We start from the raw sequence: 12,028 nt of genomic DNA on the forward strand, positions 1-12,028 counted from the left end.
CTTCTTGCCCAGAAACGAGCAACATTGAGTTCTGTCCCGCTGCCATGAGGTCCTCAAGTGTACACGGATCAGGACACAAAGGGCAGGTATACATATGTGTTGTTGTCTGCATATCATCACAATCGCAAAGGGCAGAAGCTACCGGATAGCCCAATTTGTTCAGAGTGTCTCTGGATCTTGTCATACCCGTGCGTAGTCTGTTCAACAATTTCCACACTTCCCAGTTTTCGTCAGACCTGGGTGCCAGCTCCTCTGTTGGTTCCTTCCAGTGTTGTTTTGTTTGTAGCTTTCCATAAGTCCTCTCTGCTTTCAACGTCTTCCATCAATCTAAGGAAGCTCCTCCTGAATTTTAGACTCTGATGAGCTGGTTTTAGGCCATAAGAGGAGGTGTTGCCTAGCTATTGATTATTTGAGTCTCTCTCTGTATACTGCTGCTTCTCTGCAAACAGCAAGTGGGGCAATGCCAACTAGGTGGTAGATTAAGAATTTCAATTCAGAGTACAGCTGGAAGGGACCTTGGAGGTCTTCTAGTCCAACCCCCTGCTCAAGCAGGAAACATTATACTACTTCAGACGAGTGGCTGTCCAGTCTCTTTTTAAAAACCTCCAATGATGAAGCATCCACAACTTCTGAAGGCAAACTCTTCCACTGGTTAATTGTTCTCACTGTTAGAAAGTTTCTCCTTAATTCCAGGTTGCTTCTCTCTTTGACTAGTTTCCATCCATTGTTTCTTGTCCAGCCCTATGGCCCTTTGGAAAACAGGTTGGCCCCCTCCTCTTTGTGGCAGTCCCTCAACAAAGATGATCAGGGGACTGGAGGCTAAAGCATCTAAGGAACGGTTGCTGGAATTGGGTCTGTCTAGTTTAATGAAGAGAAGGACAAGGGGGAACATGATAGCAGTCTTCCAATATCTCAGGGGCTGCCACAAAGAAGAGGGAGTCAAGCTATTCTCCAAAGCGCCTGAAGGCAGGACAAGAAGCAACGGATGGAAACTAACCAAAGAGAGAAGCAACCTAGAATTAAGGAGAAACTTCCTGAAAGTTAGAACAATTAATCAATGGAGCAACCTGACTCTAGAAGCTGTGAATGCTCCAACACTGGAAGTTTTTAAGAAGAGACTGAACAGCCATCATCTTCATTGCTAAGATGATTAAAGACCTGGAGGCCATTTAGAAGGATAGGTTTAAGGCATCCGATATTAGTTCTGCTAGCTTCATTTGATAGGCCTGTAAGGTTCCTTCCAGTTCTATGGTTCTAAATGGAGGCTGGACAGTTACCTCCTAAGGATGGTTGATGGTCTTCCTATCTATGATAGACTCTTTCAATTCTACAATTCCTTGGTTCTTTGATTCTGGAATTGGGTGAAATATGGAAAGCCTAAACCAAACAAAGAGCATTGTAGTTTCAAATAGGCAGAGGTGTGATTGAAAGAAGTCCACCCCCATCCCCCATGTGTTAGGATTATCTAGTGGTGCAAAGACTCTTTTGCATAAAGGAAGGGGGGGGGAAATGCATGGAAGGCTCACAACTGGAATTTTCTCACCTTCTAAAATCAATCATGATCTAACCCAGCTGCTCTGTCCATACAACCCTTTTGATGTGATGATTGGATCAACCCATTTTCTGGATACACCCAACATATTTAACTATAAGCTAATAGTTTACGCATATACAAATGCACACACAACCAGCCACCACATCCAAGCTTCTCAAGTTGTATGAATGTGTATTCACGAAGGAAGGTCTCTAGCCAAGTCAGATAAGCCTGTTTGGTGTGAAAGTCTCTCTACTGCCTGAAATTTGCAAACTGAACTAACTATTTGGGGCTCTGGGGATTTGGGCCAAAGGAAAGTGAGATGAAACGTCATGAAGTCTTTTAAAATAGAATCATCGAGCTAGAAGGGACCATGAAGGTCCTCTAGTCCAACCCCCTGCTCAGACAGGGGACCTTATACAAATCCCAGTCTATTTTTGAAAACCTCCAGTGATGGAGGCCCCACGTCGGCCATTCCTTCTGCAGGGATCCAGGTTTGCTTCTTCACAAGACTCTCCACCTTGTTTAAAACACAGGGAGCAGAATTTTAAAAATTGAGGTTAATCTCTGCCCTGATGGATGCATTCCGCCCTCTTCTCCTTGCAACTCAGTGTTCAACTTTCCCTTCTTTTTGCCCTGACCTGTGAAATTTTAGAATTTAGATGCAAAAGGCAGTTTCATACTCCTGATTTAGAGCATTTTCCAACCTTGGGGTGATACAGAGCTCCCTTTATGGGCTGCTGCATGAATGCAGCAATGATTAGGCTATTCCAGCAATCTCTAATGAGCCAACTGCCTTTGGCCAGAAAGGAACTGCAGGAGCTGAGACTCTGATCTTAAAATGGGGCTTAAAGTAGAACTACCCACTGGGTCAGTAATTATTCATTCAATGGATCAGCCCTCAACTCAGACAAAATGATATGGCGGCTAAGAGGTTGTTGAGATTTCATTCATTCATTCGTTCATTCATTCATTCATTCATTCATTCATTCATTCATTCATTCCATTCTACAGGTCGTCCTTGACTTACAATTGGCTGCTTAGCAGCTGTTTGAGGTTATGACAGACCTGAGAAAATGACTCATGATCCAAATTCAAAGTTTTGGCGTCCTGGCTCTTGTGATCCTGTGAATGCATTTCGGGCACTTGGCAACAATTTGCATTGCCCTGCAGTTACGTGACAGGATTTACGACATCTTTGCTGGAACCCGCCGATTATTTCCATTAAGTGGTATGCAGTTAGAGATGGCAGATTAGGGTTAAACCTTTTAAAAGAAACAGACCCAATAAAAGAGGAGGTGGAGTTGCACTATATATAAGAAATAACTACACCTCTATACAAATAGAGCACAACAATGATGAAACGAGTACATTTGGGTCGACATAAAAGAGGAAAAAATGACATTGCCATAGGTGTATACTATAGGCCAGTGGTGGCGAACCTATGGCACAGGTGCCAGAGGCGGCACTCAGAGCCCTCTTTGTGGGCACGCGTGCCGTCGCCACAGTCCTAGGCCTTCAGCTGCATTTTATAAAACCTTTTTGCTTTAGGCCTCCACCGCCGTGTGCAAAAAAAAGAAAAGTTCAATCAATCAGTCAATTTCAACTTCTCGCGGGAAAAAAAAGATCTTGCAAAGTTGGAATTGATTGATTGAACTTTTTAGTCCCACCCAGTCTGCCGTTACCACTGCAGCCATGCCCACCCAATGGGCCACACCCACCCAATGGGCCACACCCACCCAGCACCCGATGATGCATAAGTGGGTTTTGGGTTGCAGTTTGGGCACTCGGTCTCTAAAAGGTTTGCTATCACTGCCATAGGCCACACAACCAAACAGGAAATAGATGAACTTTTTGCTAGTCAGTTAACTAAAGCAGGGGTACCCAACCTATGGTCCGCAGCCTACTGCTGGGCCGTGGACTACTGGCCACTGGGCTGCGAGATAGGCTGGCCAGTGTGTGCACGTGTGTGCGTGCACTCACCCCCACTCGCACTAGAGCCCGCAGGCCCTTTTTTGCATGTGCACAAAGCTAGCAGCGGCAGTAGCTAGCACCTGTGCAAACAGGGCCTCTAGTGTGTGCAGGTTATGCACCCCATTTGTGCTTGCGCACGGCTCTACCAGAGGCGGCAGCTAGTGCTTGCTTGCCTGTGCAAACAGGGCTGCTAGTGCCATGTGGGTGCACGTGCCCCATTGAGTGGGAACGCTTGGGAGTTTTGTTTTATCCCCATTTTTTAATTAGCAAGGAACTGTGCAGGCCTCTTGGATTCTCTTGAATTCTGCATGGTCCCAAAAGAAAGACATCAAACAGTCCTGCACTCAAGAAAAGGTGCTGCCTTATGTTCTTAAGTTCTCTGCTTTCCCTGCTAGATCAGACAGAGTAGTACCACATGAGAAAATGTCAGGAAATGTGGAAACCTTCTGCGGCCTTTTATAGAATGGAGAGCAAGTTATGTACATAAACTGAGTTGGAGTAAAATCTCTGCAGCCAACCCTACAAAGCTAGTTAGTTTTGCACCTAGACCAGTGGTGGCGAACCTATGGCACGAGTGCCAGAAGCAGCACTTGGAGCCTTCTCTGTGCTGTCGCTGCAGCCCCGCCTCCCCCCACAACCCCCTCCATACCCCCCCCCAGGAGAGTCGGCCCCAGGCATGGCCTGCCTGGAGCAGCGCAGCCAAGGACATAGCAGCCAGGCAGTGAGGACAAGACTTCGCCCTTGCACCCCGTTGCAAACAGATGATGCTGCGGGGCACAGGTGGGGGTCGTGGCCACCTTGGCGCTACTGGGCCGCCTGGGCGATCTGCGGTGGGCTGTGGAGGTGGTGGGTGGCCCTGCAGGTGGGTAGGGGTGGGGCAGGGGTGGAGTGGGGGTGGGACGGTGCGGGGGTGAGGCAGTTTTTGGGCACTGACCTAGACCAAGGGCAGGCAACCTTGGCTCTTTTATGACTCGTGGACTTCAACTCCCAGAATTCCTGAGCCAGCATGGCTCAGCATGGAAACCTCTCCATTCTCCTCAGCATGGCTGGCTCAGGAATTCTGGGAGTTGAAGTCCATGAGTCATAAAAGAGCCAAGGCTGCCTACCCCTGACCTAGACAATCTGAAGGGTTTGTGTACGGGTTTATCTTCTTGTTACACAAGTTTATCTCATGTAACCCAAAAAATGGGCTTAATCAAGGAAAGCATGTGTATTGCTCCCCAGACTGATAACAGATTCAGGAATCCTTCAAATAAATAATCAGGTGAAACTACCCCATTCTTAGACGCTTACCAGTTCACAGAAAGGCTGTTAGAACAAAATCTTCCTAATGTTTGCGTTCAAAGAATTCCAGCAGCTGAACTATTTCACTCCCAAAACCAATACATCTCCAAAGCAGATATTTCTTTAATACAGGTTGTTAATATTTTAGATGGTTTTAAAGAGAACAGAATAGAATATTTGTAGCTCAGGTTTGAGCTTGGCTGTTTTCTTGCAGACGATTCATTACCCAACAAGGTAACATCATCAATGCTAGAAGGGATGGGGGTTGGTGCTCTGTTTATCTACAGGTAGTCCCACACTTACAACAGTTTGTTTAGTGATGATTCCAAGCTACAAAAGCACTGAGAAAAGTGACTTTTCACTGTTTTTCACACTTATGACCGTTGCAGCATCCTCATGGCCACGTGATAAGAATTTGGACACTCCAATCGCAAGAGAAATATTTTATGGTGTGGAAAAAATGGGTGAATTTTATACAGCTCAAATATGAGATTAGAAAGTATTATTTAGCTTTTGAATAATTTATATTTAAGTTAAATTGTTGTTTTGTTTTGTTTTTATATATTGGAGTTAAAGTATTCAAAATTTTTTTCTTTGAATGTATTTATAATTGTTTGATGTCTATTTAAGTGGTAAGGTTTTTTCTAGTTTTTATTAACCCTGTATTCAGCTCTGGGAAGGAGGGGGGAGGGTGATGGGGGGGTTGAGGGGGTGGGAGAGGGGGATTATTTTATTGTAAAACTGTAAAAAAATTTAATAAAAAAAAGAAAAAAAATTCAGACACTTGGCAACTGGCAGGTATTTATAATGGTTGCATTGTCCCCGGGTCATGTGATCCCTTTTTTCGACATTCTGACAAACCAATGGGGAATCCAGGTTCCCTTAACAACCAGATTGCTAACTTAACAACTGCAGGAACTCACTCAACCGCGGTGGCAAGAAAGATTGTATAATGGGGCAAAACTGACTTAACAAATGTCTCCCTGAGCAACAAAATGTTTTGGCTCAATTGTGGTCGTAAGTCGAGGACTACAACCTTGTACAAGTGCATTGCCCTGCCAGCATTGGTGGGAGTGTTCTTAGTGGTGCCTCAATTGGGGTATTATAATAATAATAATACACTTGGAAGGGACCTTGGAGGTCATCTAATCCAACACCCTGCTCAGGCAGGAAACCCTCTACCAGGAGTAGGCAACCTCAGCTCTTTTATGACTCGTGGACTTCAACTCCCAGAATTCCTGAGCCAGCCATGCTGAGGGGAAAGGGAGAGGTTTCCATGCTGAGCCATGCCGGCTCAGGAATTCTGGGAGTTGAAGTCCACGAGTCATAAAAGAGCCAAGGTTGTCTATGCCTGCCCTATACCATTTCAGACAAATGGCTGTCCAATCTCTTCTTAAAAACTTCCAGTGTTGGAAGCATTCACAGCTTCTGGAGGCAAGTTGTTCCACTGGTTAATTGTTCTAACTGTCAGGAAATTTCTCCTTAGTTCCAAGTTGCTTCTCTCCTTGATTAGTTTCCGTCCGTTGCTTCTTGTCCTGCCTTCCGGCGCTTTGGAGAATAGCTTGACTCCCTCTTCTTTGTGGCAGCCCCTGAGATACTGGAACACCTCAATCATGTCCTCCCTTGTCCTTCTCTTCATTAAACTGGACATACCCAATTCCATTCTTGTTGTTGGTATTGTTGTTTCAGAGCGCCGTCAGATGCTTTTCTTAATGCATCTTTACTTTACAAGAATCCCCAAACTTTTTGATCAGTCTTTACTGAAGAAAAGTTCAAAAGCCCTGAGGAAAGAATTCTAGCGGCTGCAGTGCTGCAAAAACAAAGCCCCCTTACAGAAATAAACTCTCGTTCTTGAAACGATGTGCTTAGTCCCTTGGTTTCGATCTCCTAATGAGTATTGTTAATTGCTCATTATGATCTCTGGTTGTTTCCCAATTGCCAGGAAAAAAAAAGGGGGGACTAACTTTCACCCCAGTTTTCTTTTCTCCTCTTTCCCTGGCAGGTTTGGTTCCAGAACCGGCGCTCTAAGGAACGACGCATGAAACAGCTGAGCGCACTCGGGGCCCGCAGGCATGCATTTTTCCGCAGCCCCCGCCGCATGAGACCGCTGGTGGACCGTTTAGAGCCGGGGGAGCTAATTCCCAACGGCCCATTTTCTTTCTATGGAGGTGAGTAAGCATGCAGGATTGGCCCACGGGGGACGGACAAACATCAAGCCAAGATGGCAGCCAAGAGATTGGCTTTTACAGTTCTGGCTTTCAGCTTGTTCCTTTTGTTGCTATTCCCCCCGTTTGCACCAGGAAGAGCAGGGAACAATGAAAACAAAAATGCACGGATAGCAGATTTTAGCTAACAGGGTGAGGCTGTACAGATAGTCCTCGACTTACAACAGCTCGCTTAATGACTTGTTCAAAGTAACAACAGCACTGAAAAAAAAACCTTTTCATACTTAATGACCGTTGCAGCATCCCAAGGGTCACATGATCAAAACTCCGAACACTTGGCAATGGACTCCTATTTATGACGGTTGCAGTGTCCCGGGGTCAGGTGATCCCCTTTTGCAACCTTCTGACAAGCAAAGTCAATGGGGAAGTCAGATTCACTTAAACAACCGTGTTACTCACTTAACAACTGCAGTGATTCACTTAATAACCATGGCAATGAAGGTTGTAAAATGGGGCAAAATTCATTTAATTCACAAAATTCACTTAGCAACAGACATTTGGGGCTCAGTTGTGGTCATAAGTCGCAGACTGCCTGTACTGTATGGCCAACAATTGTATCTTATTATTTATTGTATAGCTATAACATTCTTTGCCCTGGAGGGGTTCAAACATATTTGCGGGAAAACAATAAAAACAGAATCTTAAGTACAGGCAGTCCTCGACTTACATCTGTCTGCTTAACAACAACAACAACAATAATAATAATAAAGATGGAAGGGATCTTGGAGGTCATCTAGTCCAACCCCCTGCTCAGGCAAGAGACCCTATACCATCTCAGACAAATGGCTGTCCAGTCTCTTCTTAAAAACTTCCAATGTTCAAGCATTTACCGCTTCTGGAGGCAGATTGTTCCACTGATTAATTGTTCTAACTGTCAGGAAATTTCTTCTTAGTTCTAGGTTGCTTCTCTCTTTGGTTAGTTTCCATCCATTGATTCTTGTCCTGCCTTCAGTTGCTTTATAGAATAGGCTGACCCCCTCTTCTTTGTGGCAGCCCCTGAGATATTAGAACACTGCTATCATGTCACCCCTCATCCTTCTCTTCATTAGATTAGACTAGACCTTGGCTCTTTTATGACTCATGGACTTCAGCTCACAGAATTCCTGAGCCAGCCATGTTGAGGAGAAATGGAGAGGTTTCCATGCTGAGCCATGTTGGCTCAGGAATTCTGGGAGTTGAAGTCCATGAGTCATAAAAGAGCCAAGGTTGCCTATCCCTGGACTAGACAGATCTACCTAACCCTAACCCTTCCAGCTCCTATGATGCTACATTCTTGTGATGATGGCTCCATCTTTATGAAATAGGTTGCCCTTTCAAAAAAAAAAAAAAATCTGGAAGACCTCCATATCTTTTGCTTTTCAACAAACTCTAAAACCTGGTCTTTTCCCCTGTAGGACTTTGAGATCTTTATGACAGAGGGCCATTTGTCAACTTTTATGTTGTTGTCTATCATTCACTGACTTTTGAAGCAGAGTTATTCCTTGAATTCCTTACCATGGTAGCTGTTCATGATTTGTACAAGGGGGCAAGGCAGGAATATACCCAGCAAATAGTCCTGCAAATAAATAATATCGTATTTTCCGGCGTATAAGGCGATCTGGCGTATAAGACGGTCCCCGACTTTGGTGCTGAGTCGCATGCCTAGAAAATCGTCTTGTACACTGGAAATACCATTATTTCCGGCATATAAGACGACTCGGCGTATAAGACAACCCCCGACTTCAGCGCCGATGTCAATGCTTTCAAAAGTCATCTTATACGCTGGAAAGTACGGTACATCTCATAAGGAGGTCCAGCTGGTGGGACCACAAAGAAGGGCCTTTTTCGTGGTGGCTTCCCTCCCTGTCAAACATCATCCCTGTAGAAATAAGATTGGCTCCCACCGGGACCCTTTTTTTGAAAGGCCCTGAAGACACAGTTTTGCCAATGATCTTGGGGACCCCAGAGTGATATGGAACCCATACATTGTTGGTTTGATTATTGTCATAGGGGGGATGTATACGTAGCCCTCGACTTATACCAGTTCATTTAGTGACCATTCAAAGTTACAACGGCACTAAAGTGATTTATGACCGATTTTCACACAATTGTTGCAGCATCCCCATGGTCACCTGATCAAAATTCAGATGCTTGACCGCTGGTTCATATTTATGATGGTTGCAGTGTCCCGGAGTCATGGGCTCACCTTTTGCGACCTTCTGACAAGCAAAGTCAATGGGGAAACCAGGTTCACTTAACAACCGTGTTACTAGCTGAACACCCGCAGTGATTCACTTAACAACTGTGGCAAGAAAGGTCGTAAAATGAGGTGATGTTCACTTAACAACCATCTCGCTTAGCAACAGAAATTATGGTCGCAAGTTGAGGACTATCTGTACTGGGGTTTGCATTGGGTTATTTTATTTCTGTACGCCACAGATTTACATAAATAAATCTCTTCCTTTCCCTTCTCTTCTCCATTCACTAGATTATCAGAGTGAATATTATGGACCCGGAAGCAATTATGATTTTTTCCCGCAAGGACCTCCATCTTCCCAAGCCCAGACACCAGTGGACCTCCCCTTTGTGCCCTCCTCAGGACCGTCAGGAACTCCACTTGGGGGCATGGATCACCCTTTACCTGGACATCACCCTTCCAGCGAAGCTCAGCGTTTTACAGACATCATGTCCCACCCTCCCGGAGACTCACCTAGTCCAGAACCCAATTTACCCGGGTCCTTGCACTCCATGTCAGCAGAAGTGTTTGGACCAAGTCCTCCATTTTCATCAATATCGGTCAATGGCGGTGGTAACTACGGTAACCACTTGTCACATCCACCAGAAATGAATGAGGCTGTTGTATGGTAGCTTTAAACACCAGGAACTTTGTTTGGAAGACATGGGTCAAGCAACGTTCATCCTGCATATACCAAGATGTATAGAAATGAGTTCCAAGAAACAGACATTTTTTTCCCCTTCTGCCCGGCATTTTTTCATTTTTTTTTTTTTTTCCTCATTCAGCTTAATCTTGGGAATTAATTGAGTTATTCAGAGCCCAGGGAAATTTTTGCTATAAACTGGGGGACAATCTTAACACAATAGAAGGAAGAAAGACTGTTTTCTTTTTTTTTGTACTGAGTGAAAAAGACACTTATGAAGCAGATGTGTTTCGATACTGCAATATATATTATGAGATGGCATATCCTTGGATGCTGACATTCATGATACCATCCCTCTAGGAATTGAGAGGAATAACCTTCCATCAGGAGAAAAGAAACTAGTATTGGGGAAAAAAGCAAGCCAAGGTCCATAAGAAAAAAAGGGAAAAATGAACGGCTTAAAAGAATTCTAGCAATTTTAAAATTTATGATTTTATTGCTTGTTAATTTTGCCTCTGAAAGTTGAACGCAGTTCACAGTGACAGACTTTTTAAGCCTCTGAAATGCCTCTCAGGCAGACAAAATGTAGTTTATTTTATTGTTCTTTTGGGAAGGGATTTTTGAGGGGTTTTTTTGGGTGGGGGGGAATGACCAGAGTAACAAATATTTAAATGTTAGCCCTCAGTATCAACTTTCTACCTTCTCCGAGCAACACACACCAATAATCCTCAAAAGCCAGAAGTCCTCTTTGACTTCTACGTTCAAAAAGAATGACTTGAAAAAATGAATAAAGTGTTCTACCTTCACAAAAAAATAAAAGCTAAACAAATAAAAAATAAAGACTCTATGGAACTAGAAAAAAAAACAGTCAACTGTTTACGTCGAATGTTAAAATTCAGGAGCTCAATGTTTTACAAAAATAATAATAATCCTGTTTTAGAACCTCTTGTTCAAAAGCAAAGTATTTTGAGCAATCAACCAAAATCATTCATCTTCACTTTTTCCCCCTTTGATTTATTTCCCCCCCCCCTAGATGTAGTAGAACATTACAGGGCTTGTGATTCACTTTGCTAGTTTATTGAGGTGGTGTTTACACAAGACAAAAGAACACATACCTTTAAAAATCAGACGTTGCCAAATAAACAATTCTATAGCACAAAATACTTGGGTGGCAGGCAGTGGTGGGATTCAGACAGTTCGCACCAATTTGGCAGAACCAATAGCTAATTTTTTGTTGCCCAGAATGGACTTACAGAAGTGGCATCCACACAGAGAACCCGTTGTTCACATATTTGAATCCCACCACTGGTGATAGGTACCTACAGGCCAGGAAAATCTTTTAAACCAAGTGTTACAAGGTTAAGGGTGGGGGGGGGGGAAATTAACATCTTTGCTAATGTTTAGTCCTGTTCAAGGTTAATGGAATTGTTAATATGACTTATATAGGCCCACACAGGTTTTATTTTTGTGTCTTTAAAAGAAAAAAGAAGTCCAAAATATTTAAATTTTATGATCAAATATGCAGTCAGCAGCTGCTACTTTTTTTCTTTATATATTAAATTTCTCATAGGTCTTTTATTGTTCAAATAAAACGAAGCTCGTGTGACCTCCAGTGCATATTAGACCATTCACTGTATGAAAGGGGGGGAAAAGTTGGATTAAAAAAAATTTGTGAATTTTTAATAAAACTAGAAAATCTGATATTTAGATAAGCCGTGTTTCATTCAGTGCTTTCCACAATGTTATGCGAGACTATCCAAACAAATAGGTAAAAACAAACGTGGAATTATTTTAGGGAATTTGCTATAGAGTTGTTTCTTAATCTTTGCAACTCTGATGTATGGACTTCAACTCCCAGAGTTCCTCAATCAGCATGCTTTAAGATACAGTACATGTATGGACTTCTACTCCCAGAATTCCCCAGCCAACATGCTTTAAGACAGGAGTCTTCAAACTTGGCCCTTTTATGACTTATGGATCAACTCCTAGAATTTCTCAGCCAGGCACGCTGGCTGAGGAATTCTGGGAGTTGAAGTCCACAAGTCATAAAAGGGCCAAGTTTGAAGACCCCTGCTTTAAGATGTGTGGATTTCAACTCCCAGAATTCCCCAGTCAACTGATAATTAAATTCCATGCATCTTAAAGGTATTAAG

The 12,028-nt window shown here is 43.5% G+C and overlaps 1 protein-coding gene across 1 annotated transcript in view; it reads left to right on the top strand.

Annotated features, from left to right (window-relative positions):
- LHX1 (LIM homeobox 1) overlaps positions 1-11,148 on the top strand; it is a gene marked incomplete at its 5' end in the record, with an annotated part of 40,885 nt that extends 29,737 nt beyond the window's left edge. The window contains 2 exons of the mRNA XM_039350412.1: positions 6,795-6,960; positions 9,485-11,148. Coding sequence (XP_039206346.1) covers positions 6,795-6,960; positions 9,485-9,864 — 546 coding nt within the window. The remainder of the gene's footprint in view (positions 1-6,794; positions 6,961-9,484) is intronic.
- Positions 11,149-12,028: the final 880 nt, after the last annotated feature.

This window comes from Crotalus tigris, unplaced genomic scaffold (genome assembly GCF_016545835.1).
Source record: "Crotalus tigris isolate CLP2741 ecotype Arizona unplaced genomic scaffold, ASM1654583v1 scf7180000018330.590113, whole genome shotgun sequence".
Lineage (NCBI taxonomy): Eukaryota > Metazoa > Chordata > Lepidosauria > Squamata > Viperidae > Crotalus > Crotalus tigris.